Source organism: Falco peregrinus, chromosome 12 (genome assembly GCF_023634155.1).
Source record: "Falco peregrinus isolate bFalPer1 chromosome 12, bFalPer1.pri, whole genome shotgun sequence".
Taxonomy (NCBI): Eukaryota; Metazoa; Chordata; class Aves; order Falconiformes; family Falconidae; genus Falco; species Falco peregrinus.
The window spans coordinates 18,419,457-18,430,290 of NC_073732.1; the positions used below are offsets into that span (position 1 = coordinate 18,419,457).

Genomic DNA, 10,834 nt, shown 5'->3' on the forward strand with positions numbered 1-10,834 from the left:
GAGGGGGACACAGAGGTGGCTCCGGTGCTCGCGGGTGTGTGTGTGGGCCCGCGGCTCGGTGTAACAACAGGCTGTGGAGGGGGGGAGTGCGGTAAAGCTCTCAGTGCGTGCCGAGCCTGGTGCTCGCGAAAGGTGTGTGTGCGCCGAGGGGCGGTGAGGTGGCCTGGGTGCGTGTGTGTGTGTGGTGGTTGGGTTTTTTTTTTTTTTTTATTGTAAAATAAGCGCATGAGTGGGAATCCCGCATTTCTGCGCGGCGGCAGCCGGCACCCCCGGCGAGCTCGGCTGGCCGCCCCTCCCCCGCTTTCCCCGGGGGCGACAGTTGTTGTTGTGGCCAAAGTTTCTGAGGCGCTGAAAACACGGCGCAGGTTGCGCGGGTGAGAGGGCGGCATTGGGTTACCCCAGCGGGGACCTAGGGACCGGGGCTCCCAGGTACCACCGGCCGCGCTCCCTTTTGCGGACGTTGGGAGGCCCCGGCGGAGTGTGTGTGTGTGTGTGTGGGGGGGACGCAGCGCCGGTTTTCCCGTATTACTATTATTATTATTTTAAACTTAATATTTTTCCTCCCCTCCGCGGGCGGGCGCGCACGCCTCCCGCCCCTCCGCAGGCATGCGGGCTGGCTGCGGCGAGGGGAACGGTGGAGGAGCTGCCTCCCGCCCGCCGCCTCACGGGGCGGGGCGGGGGCGGCGGGGGCGGAGGCAGCGCGAGGGAGGGGAAGGAAAGGGGGCGGGGCTCTGCCGCCCACCGCCTCGCGCCTCGCCCACGCTGAGACCGGGCCCGAACTCATCGCCGCAGTGGCGGCGGCGCCGACGCCTGCCGCTTTAAGCGGCCGTGCCCATTGTTTGCGCCGCGGCCAATGGGCGCCGGCGGTCGGGGCGCGCGCGGCCAATGGGCGCGGCGCGGGGCAGCGCGCGCACCGCCCCCGGCTCTATAAGAGGGCCCGTGGCGCCGCGTGAGTCCCCACTGGCTCGCGCAAAGCCATCTTGGCATTGTTCTGCCCGCGCCGCCGCCCGCGCCGCCACAGCCCCGCCACAGCCCCGCACGCCCCCCGCCATGTCCGACGCGGCCGTGGACACCAGCGCCGAGATCTCCGCCAAGGTGAGCCGTCGCCCCGCGCCTCGCCCCCCGGTTTTTTTCTGCCGTGTTTTTTTTTTCCCCGAGATTTTTTTTCGGTTTTTTTATCTTTGTCCTTTTTTAAAATTTTTTTTTACATCCCTTTCATCCTTCCCCGTCTTCATGCTGGTCCGTCCGCCCCTCGGTTGAAGTTCGCGGTGGGGCTCGGTGCGGGGCCGCCGCTACGCGCTCGTCTTGCGGAGCTGCCTGCGCCGTTTCTTTGTCTACAGCGTGCGGGAAACGTGCTCGCCGCCCTCGCCGGTGCTGCGAGCCGCGCCGGGCTCCGCGGCCCGCTCCCTCCCGCCTTCCCGGGGACAGCAGCAGCAGCGCCGGCTACGGGGCCGTCCCGCCGCGTAGGGGCTCGGGGACTTGGGCGGGGGGGGCGGCGGGGGGGGGGGGCGGGGGAGCGGGAAGCATGATTGCTCCTCGGCATCCGTCTGTGGCGGGGGGATGGCGGCGGCGGGCAGCGCTCGCCTCATTCAATCCGCTGCGGGAGCTTGACAGCCCCGTCAAACTTGGGTCCCGCTCAGCCCTGTCCTTGCGGGGAAGGGGGGGGGAAGCCGGGGGGCGGGGGGAGCGCTCCGGAACATGCACCGGAGGGTTGGGGGGGGCAGTGACTGTTGTGGAGTTACTCCCGAAAAAGGAGGGGGGTGGCGGTTGCTATTTTGGAGTTGCACCCGGTTGATGCGGGGCGGGGGGGGCAATTGCTGTGTCGGTGTTAGCCCCCCCGGGGCGGGGGGAGGCAGTTGCTATTTCGGAGTTGCCCCCCCCTCCCCCCGGAAGGGGGGGCTCAGTTGCTATGTCGGGGCTGCCCCGGATGGGGGGGTTGGGGTTGCTATTTCGGAGTCGCCCCCGGAGGCGGGGGGTGCAGAGGGCTGCACCGGAGCTGCCTCGGGGCGGGGGGGGGGGGGCAGTTGCTATTTTCGGAGTTGCCCCGGTGTGGGCAGCCGCCCCGGGTGCGCTGGGGCGGCGCGGCTGGGGGCTCCGGCCCCAGGCCGAGCTCCTCGCATCGGGGTAACTTTGCGAGTCGGTGTCGAGGGGTGATGGGGAGCGCCGGTACCGGCCAGGAGAGGCTCTCCCGGGAGTCCCGGCTGCGGCTCCCGGCGCCTGCCTTTGTCTGCGAGCCGCGGCGGAGCGTCCCCCGGGGGCGCCGGGCACCCGGGCGGGCTGCGCTCCGCCCCGGGCCGAGGGTGGCGATGCGCCCCGTTGAGCCCGGGGCCGCGAAAGTTGCGGGGGGACTCGAGTCGGGCCGGGTGCGTGGGAAGGTGGCGGCGGATAGATGGGGCGGCCGTGCCCGGGGGCCGCCTCACTCAGCGCCCCGGCCGGTACCGGGTCGTGCCGCTCCCGGGGGAAGCGGGGCTGGAGGAAAAAAATACCCGACAGGGAGGAGGGTTTACAAAAAAAACAGCCAACAAACACCGTTTCTGGCAGATTTCGATTTCACTTCTGTTTCCCGCTCCCGCAGCCTCCCCCCCCCCCCCCCCCCCGCCCGCTCATCTCTGCCTGCCCTGCCTCCGCTCCGGGGCCGCGGCTCGGTCCCCGCTGCCTCCGGCTCTCCTGGAGCCGGGAAAGCGGCTCGATCCCCGTCCCTCCCCGGGGGAACGGGGCCAAGTTTGCCGTTAACCTTCCCCTGCCCTTTACGGCGTGGGGGAAGGGGACCTCGTCCCTGGCTCGCCCTCCCGGAGGGAACGGGGGGGGGGTGGGGGGGTGTCCGTGCTGCGGGGCGGGTGTAGGCACGCACGGCGGCAAGGTGACCCTCCCACCTCCCCCAGACCCGGTGGCGGCGGGGCCTGTGCGTGAAGCGCAGAGCCACCGGGACCGTTCGCCCTCGTCCCGCCTTGCCGTCCGGAGCGCTCCCGGGAGGCGGGGAGGGGGGGTCCCGCCCCGCCCGGGCGGCTGCTGCGCGCCGAGCGCCGCCCCCGGCCGCCGCCGTGCCGCGGGGCGCCCACCACGTGCGGCCCTTCCCGCGCCGCCCCCTGGGAGCCGGAGTCCGCCGCGCCGCCCCCACCGGCACTACACTTCCCGGCAGGCAGCGGGGCGCCGGCCCGGCGCGCTGGCGGGCGGCCAATGAGCGGGGCGCGCAGAGTGGCGCGCGGTTTGAACGGCGGCGGGGCGCGTGGCGGCGCGGGGGGCCCCCTGCCGGCCGGAGGCGCGGGCTGCGGCGGCGGCTCCTCCGCCCGCCCGGCGGGTAGGCAGCGGGGCAGGGGGCTCCCGGCCCTTTTCGCCGGGATCCTGCCCTCTGCCGCGGCTGCAGGGGCAGTTGCCGGTGCTCACGCCCCGCGAGTAGAGCAGGGCCGAAGGTAGAGCTTCCCGGGCAGCTGGTGTATGACTGAATGCCTTTGCTATTTTATGGAGAAACAGCCTCGCCACACCTGTAATTACAGGCTCTGTCAAGCTTCGGAGCTCAGGCAGTCCTGCTGCACAGACTCCTGGATTGGAGGCTGCTGTGCACAGCTGTCTGTTTGTATTGGACTGGCCCTGGGGAATTGGAGAAGCTGTGGTCCTCTATGCAACTCTTGCTAGCACAAACTGGCATCCTGTTGGTTGTTAAACTGAGAGTGTCTTCAGTGGTGTGGGAAAGGTCAGGGCTGGAGATTTGTCCAGCTAAAATCCCCAAGAAGGGGTTGTTCCTTCACCAGGAGAATTGCTTATGTTTTGTGCACAGTGCTTCCGCCCCCCCCCCCCCCAGAAAAAAAAAACCCAAAAAAAAAACCATCGGGAATAGTGAGATGTGGAAACGATTGACTGCTTGATTTGCTTTGTATTTAGCTTGGGAAATGCTTTGTCCTCTTCACACCTGTGTGCCTGATGTGAGGCAGTGGCTGCAGAACATAGCAGTGCAGTGATGTGCGAGAGGTTAAATGGTTGTGATCAGCCCCTGGGGAACAGGGGGACTGTAATCACTGATAGTCTAAAACAAAACCGGTGGACTTGGGTAGCATGGAGGAGATGGCCTGGGATTCAAATGTAAGCAGCAGGAGGAGGCAGGAGTTTGAGTTTCTGTTTTACTACAGACTCCTAGGATGCTGATTTGATCAGGTGGGGTTTGACCAACAGGTGTAGTTGCCCCTGAGCTTGCTTCCAAAGAAGTCTTTCCTCTGGCTGCCTCCAGTAACAGCATTTGTGTGTCTCCATCTGGGTCTGAGTGATTTAAATAACCTGGTGGTCTAAAACCAGTGTGCTGTCCCTCCTAAGCAGCCTACAGGGTAGTACAAACCCTGCCAAAATGGAGCAGCAGTCATGCAAGCAGGGCCAGGGCTGTGCTCTTACCTGTCGATGTTCCATAAGGAAGGGATGGTGGCTCAGGGGGGAGTGAAGGTGCCCGCGGGCTGCAAGGCAGCTGCAAAGGGCAAGGCAGGAGAGGGGCAAAGCCGCTTGCTGCTGCAGCAAAGTAGGGAGCTGCCAGGCAACTTTCAAACACCTCATGGTCGCTGCTGAAGTTGTCTGTGTGGCTGTACTGCTGGCCCTGGGGAAGGGCCTCTCTGCTTTCCTTGGCTGGGGTAACGCTTCTTGTGCTGAAGGATCTCGCTCCAGCTGATGGAGGAACAGAAGGGGAGGAGGATGCAAGCAGAGATGCCAGTGTTAAATCCAAGTGTTCTTTATGCGGGAACATAAAGTTGGATCCTCTCAGCCTGTTTGCTGAGCAACTTGGCATGACATTTTGACAGTGATCAACAGCAAAAACACAAAAGCTCCCGCTCTCCTTTCACTCTGCTTGCAGTGGAGACTTGAACCAAACTAGCCAGGCACTGCTCTTGGAGCAGTGTAAAAATAGACTTCTTCCCCACCCCATCCTGTTACACTTGAAGCTGTGAGCTGGATACTGGCGTCTCCTCTCTGCTGCTGCGAGAAAGACCAGGCGTATAATACTTGCCCTATGATTTTCCCCAGGCAGGGCAAAGAGTGCAGTCTCTACTAGTGAGTCCCTGGGATTTGTTCCTGCTGCAAAGGTACGGAGCAGCCGTGGCAATCTGCAGCAGTGGGGCGGTGGAGCCCGTACGTTGGACAGGGCTGCCGGCTCTCCATGGTGTTGCAGGAGCTTGCGTGGACTGTGCTAAGATGGGCAATCAGCCAGCTCTGCTGCTGTTGAGCATATGCAGGCGGCCAGCTCTGTGTGTTTGGGAGCTCAGAGGTGAAACAGAGCAGTCTCTTTTAGATAGCTGCTCTCTGGCAAGGCTAACTTGGATTGAGATTCACCCCCACGCTCTCCTGTTCCCAAGGAGGAGCCAGAACGTGGTGACCAAATTGCAGAGCAAATGGGTGTGAAGAGAAACCAGCTCCCGCGCTCTCTCAGCCTTGTGTTTTTCACACCTGATCTGCAGCTTCTCTGAACCAGGCACCTGGAATCGGGGTGACTTCTCTGCTTTTCTGCTCCTTCCAGGATCTAAAAGAGAAGAAGGAAGTTGTTGAAGAAACAGAAAATGGCAGAGATGCACCGGCCAACGGCAATGCTGTGAGTATGGCTACAATCTGCAGGGAGAAGCAGCCCTTACACCAATACCTTTTTGTTTTCATTCTTGCTTTTGATGCAAGCTTGCCCCCAGCTCTGCTGAGAGGGAACCCCTCCAAATGGCAGCGCTGTGCTGTGTAGAGCCCTGAAGCCTTTGGAACTTCAGGGTCGACAGATACTCCCGAGCCTGTGGGCAGTTCATGTGTGTGCAGAAAGGAGGGGCTGAGTTCGGATCCCCTCCCCCAAAAATGTGTGAGGTTGTGTCCAGTGCCACCTCTTCCCTAGGCACACTAGAAAGGGAGAGAAAAAAACCCCAGTACACAACCCTAGCTTTATAGTGTTAGTCAGTTAAGCGGGGAAACACATTGTGTACGGGTAGACCAGTTGGTTTCTTATTTTTAACATGCTGGGGGAAATTCACTCTACTACGTTTCAGTGTGTCACAAGAGCATTTGCAGTCTTTGTCTTGGCCTCCAAGCTGCAGCCCCAGGTTACTTTAGACTTGATGCTTCGTGCCTGGGCTGTCTGCATCGTGTGGAGGCAGGCAGGAAGCGGGATGCGCGCCTGGTGGGCTGGTGCTTTGCTTTAGGCAGAAAAGGTGGGGATGCGCACTTCTGCTGAACATTCTTCCCCCTTCTCCCTTCCCCAGTGCATTTTTTTAAGTGATGTTTTGTCTTGCCAAGGAGAACGAGGAAAATGGAGAGCAGGAGGCTGACAACGAAGTAGACGAAGAGGAAGAGGAAGGTGGTGAGGAAGAGGACGAGGAGGAAGAGGGTGATGGTAACTTTCTTTGTTCCCCCCACCCCGTGGCTGTGTCCTGCCCTGGACAGCAGACCCCCGGCAAGCAGAGGAGAGCAGCGAGCAGCATCTCCCCCTCGTGGCTGCGTCCAGGCAGCCTTTGCCAGCCAGGCTCAGTCTTTCCTTGTTCACCCGGGCCACCAGTGCTGAGAGTGAAGTCAGCCTTGAATCCCTTCCAGCAGGTTGAGGGCAGATTCCTTCCTTCCCTCCGGCCAGACGGCACTGTACCGCGGCGCTGAATAAGCGCATTAGCCCTTCCGTGCGAGTAGTAAAACCTGCCCTTGACTCTGTGATTACAACGGGTGCTGCAGACATGAGTGCTGGCCAGTGGGCCAGGGACAGCCCTGTATGGCTGTGCTTTGGCCCGGGCATAGTGCATAGGTCACCATCCTCATTCATGCAGCAGCATGCTGAGGGGCTGATGGTGGTCCCCTCTCCCAGCCCTTTCCTGGCCTGGATGCTGTGTGGAGGTCAGGCAGAAGAACCTGTGGCCCTTCCCCACCCCTCCAATGGGAACAGACAGTCTTGCTTTGAACCTTCCCAGTCTACGGTGTCCTGTGCCTCCCTGCCCTCCCCTGTTTTCTGGCCTGACCCAGCCTGGAAGTGGGTTTTGGCAGCAGTGACCAGAAATCCAGCAGTGACTTGCCGAATAGCTTCTCACCCTTGCTGCTATGATTTTTTTTTTTCCCCAAGATCTGCTTGGATGAATAACATTGTTTATTTTTATTGCTCGTTAAGGTTTGGAGAAAACCATTCTTGTTATGCTGAAATGAACTCGGGGCCCTTGATTAGCTGTTACTAGGTTAATCCCCTGCGAATTGTCGGTTTACGTGCTGACCTACTAACCTGTTGGTTAGTTTTGGGAGATGGGGACAGGGCAGGAAATTTTAATGACCATTAGGCCGGTGTGCAGTGGTAAGCAGGGAAGGCTGCCTCTGCGGGGTAGCACTGCTGTCAGCAGCCTGCTGTCTGCAGCACCCTAGTGAACTGGTTCGCTAGAAAATACCGGGAATTGTGGCCCTCTTCATACTTGAGATTTTAAACCCCTGGGGACAGAGCACAGTGCTGTCCTGGGTCCATCTACCTCCAGCCCTGCTTTGGGGTGGAAGAGGGGGAGAACACTTGCCTCTCCCTGCTCCTGTTGGGCCAGAGGGGAAGGTATGTGCCGCAGGCCTATGTGTATGGGGTAGAAGTGTTGCTTGGATACTGCTGTGAAAAGCCGAGGGAGATTTCTTCGGTCCCGCAGTGCCCAGCCCCGCTCTTCCCAGCTCACCGAGTGCAGGCACGATATGGCACACGGTGCTTGGAGGTGTGAACGCCTCACTGGGATCCTGCACAGGCTTTGTCTGTCTGTGCCTGCTGCCCTCGGGTGATCCTTGCCTGAGAACTGCACCTGAGCAGCTGAAAGCTGCAGGAGAGAGATTTAAAGGCAGCGGGTGCAGCTTGCATCAGCTTTTTTTCCCCCAACACTTGCAGCCAAACTCCATCCTGGAATATGACAGCAAAGGGGAGCTTGAGGGTGTAGTTTTCTTGCCCTTCTCCCCATCCCATCTCATTATTTGCTTTGCTTAAAGCAGCTCAAAGAACTAAAAATGCTCCCAATCAGCTTGGCACTGTCACCTGACTGGCCGGCCGGCCCAATGCATGTGATAGCTGCTGGGGTGTTGATCTACCGCTGGGAGCTAATCTTGGCCCTTCTTGCTGCATGGGCCATGCTGCAGCTGGGCACACGCTGGGTAGGGGAGGATGGGCTGACCTTAATCCCCCCCGGCTGTCCATGCATGTGGCTCATGGCAGTGGTTTAAAGCCAGCTTACTGGCCTTAACGCTCTTGAGTTTCAGTAGGGTCTTGTGTAACAGGAGGCTTGTCACCACAGCCAAGAGGTGGTTCTGCCTCTGGTCTTACCCCCAACCTACCAAAAGTGGCCGAAGGTGATAGACTCGGTTGTTCTGATCCACTGGCCTATTTGAACTCAAAGTGGGTCAGAGCCCAGAGCTCTCTGCTCATCCTCCTCTGGCTGTAAGATAAGTTGGTAGCATTTGTTTGCCGTTCTGGTAATTAGAAAGTGTTCTGACTCAGAACTAATGCGTTCTGGCTCTCTTAACTCATTAAAGATGGACTAATAGCAGCGAAGGGAAGCAGAAGTAATCTGGAGCAGTTAGGCGGAGCAACTGCTAGAAAGAGTTTTTTCCTTTTGGTTGTTCTCCCCATGCCGCGCCCCCCCCCCCCCCCCTTTGGCAATGATTTTGGTGCTCATGGTAGGTGCTGGTTTTGCTGTCCCATTGCCTGCACTACAGATGTGTGAGCCAGACTTAGTGCTGCCAATTCTTAATTTCCCCCTTCGGTGGGTCAGGTCAGTTGGGGGATGCTGCACATGCCCCCATGTCCTTGGGCAGCTGCTGCCCTCAGCAGGGGCTGTGCTAGCTGGGGAGATGGGACACTGGACATCGCAGTGTGGCTCTGAGCCAGAATTAAACCCAGAGGGGGAGGTACATGGTGCTGTAATGCTCTGAGAGGGTCTCACTTCCTCCCCTTCTCCATGCAGGTGAGGAAGAGGATGGTGATGAAGATGATGAAGCTGAGGGAGCCACAGGCAAACGGGCAGCTGAGGATGATGAGGTAGGGAGAGCAACCAGCCCCTCAGAGCTACCCGTGTTGCCAGCGGGCTTGGGGAGGGGAGTGTCAGTGGGGCCAGAGGGGCTGGGCTGGGCTGGGCTCGGGCTGGAGCGCCCTGCCTGCGTGCTCCCCGTGCTGCTCTGGGGACATGGCCCAGTTCTGTTTATACGCTGGCCTGGTTAACGGGGTGTCTGCTCTGGCAGTGCAAAGCCACTGGCCCCAGGTTGGGGAGCCCCAGGGTGCTCATGGCAGGCCAGGCCAGGGATGCTCGGGGGCTCCTGGAGCTGGCTGCAAGAGAGAACTTTGTGGGAGGGAAACACTTGTGTTGCTCTGCTCTTGTACCAGTGGGGGAGGGGGACCCAGAACCCTCTCCTGCCTCACTTGGTGTGGCTGTCAGCAGTCCTGCTGCCTGTCCCTGCTCCTGACAGCTTTGCTTTCCCCCCAGGATGACGACGTCGATCCTAAGAAGCAGAAAACCGATGAAGATGACTAGGCAGCAAATTATTATTATTTTTTTTTTTTAAATAAGGAGGAAAACAAACCAACAAAAAAGGCCAGCGCGTCCTCTTCACCCTTGGGACCCCCCCCCCTTCCCTCCCGTTGAAACGCCCTCCCCACACACAGACACACACCCTTCCTCCCCCTCCGCCGTGGTCATCCTCACCAAGTAGAGTGAATCCCATCCCTGGCCCCCCAGCGCGGCGCTGCCACTCAACGAACATACAAAACTATTCGCCCGTTAGCGGGGAGAGAAACCCCCCACCCTTGCCCACACAGACCCCCTCCCCCCCAAGCACCAAAACTTCAAGGCCCTGCTTTCTTTCTTAAAAGTACTTTAAAGGAGAATTTGTTTGTATTTTTTATTTACATTTTATATTTTTGTACATATTGTTAGGAGGTCCGCCATTTTTAAGTGATCTCGGATTGACCAAAAGGGGGGCTTTGAAGTGTATATCTCTCTTGTTACCTATCTCTGACTTTACTTGTGGTGTGACCAGGCCCAAACCATTATCTCAAAGGAGAATAAAACAAAACCTTGTAAAAAAAATTAAAAAAAAAAGACAAAAATGCAAAAAAAAATATTTACAATCTTATTCTGAGCATTCCAGTAACTTTTTTTGTGTATGTACTTTAGCTGTACCATAGATCGTGGTTTGTATGAGGTGGCAAGGCCAAAGATAAAAAGGTTTTCTTTTTTTTTTTTTTTTTTCTGTCTATGAAGTTGCTGTTTATTTTTATTTTTTCTTTTTTTGGCCTGTTTGATGTATGTGTGAAACAATGTTGTCCAACAATAAACCGGAATTTTATTTTGCTGAGTTGTCCTAACAAGGCTGCCTCCCAACTGCTGCTTTTTGTTTTAGTTTTAATTTTTTTTTGTTTTTTGTTTTTTTTCTTTCTTTCCTTCGTTTCTTTCTTTGCTTTGGATTTGGGCTGGGAAGAGAGTTGGAGAGAGGGTAGAGGGGTGCAGGGTACTGATGGGGAGGGTCTGGGGCTGTGGTCCCAGCTGGCATGGGCAGGATGGTGCTGTGCCCCTGGCATGGCCTCTGCATGGTCCCGCATGGTCTGGCTGTTCTTGGGAATGGGCAGGGGCAGCTTGGACTGGGAAACCCTTGGAGATAGAGAATAAATGAAAGTGAGCCCCAGGGTGTGTGGTATGGGGTGCTCAGCCACCTGGCAGTCCCTCTACAATCGGACTCTGGTGTTGCGTTTGGCTGGTCCAGTGGGGGTGAGAAACCCATGCCCCAGAATTCCTCCTTGGAAAGTGCTGTGGGTGGGTGCCGAGGCTGTGTGAATCCTCGCCCGCCCTTTGAGCTGAGGGCAGCACAGGGCTTGTTTACAGCATCGCTGGCTGTGGGGTAG

General features: G+C 58.7%; 1 protein-coding gene across 4 annotated transcripts; it reads left to right on the forward strand.

Moving 5' to 3' along the window:
- Nucleotides 1-937: 937 nt before the first annotated feature.
- PTMA (prothymosin alpha) lies at nucleotides 938-10,303 on the forward strand. 4 transcript variants are annotated; one of them, XM_055817319.1, is made up of 5 exons: nucleotides 938-1,095; nucleotides 5,492-5,563; nucleotides 6,244-6,340; nucleotides 8,904-8,977; nucleotides 9,420-10,303. In XM_055817319.1, exons 1-5 carry the CDS (start codon nucleotides 1,051-1,053, stop codon nucleotides 9,465-9,467), a joined length of 336 nt encoding a protein of 111 aa, XP_055673294.1. In that variant the 5' UTR covers nucleotides 938-1,050; the 3' UTR covers nucleotides 9,468-10,303. The 4 variants fall into 4 exon arrangements, with proteins under 4 accessions (XP_055673294.1, XP_055673295.1, XP_013154850.1 ...); XM_055817320.1 differs by having other exon boundaries at nucleotides 6,244-6,334; XM_013299396.2 differs by having other exon boundaries at nucleotides 6,247-6,340.
- The last annotated feature ends 531 nt before the right edge of the window (nucleotides 10,304-10,834 follow it).

Coding starts and splice junctions, on each gene's coding strand:
- PTMA (XM_055817319.1), top strand. CDS start 1,051: ATGTCCGACGCGGCCGTGGACACCAGCGCCGAGATCTCCGCCAAG. Junction 6,341..8,903: donor CGAGGAGGAAGAGGGTGATG/GTAACTTTCTTT, acceptor TTCTCCATGCAG/GTGAGGAAGAGGATGGTGAT. Junction 8,978..9,419: donor GGGCAGCTGAGGATGATGAG/GTAGGGAGAGCA, acceptor CTTTCCCCCCAG/GATGACGACGTCGATCCTAA.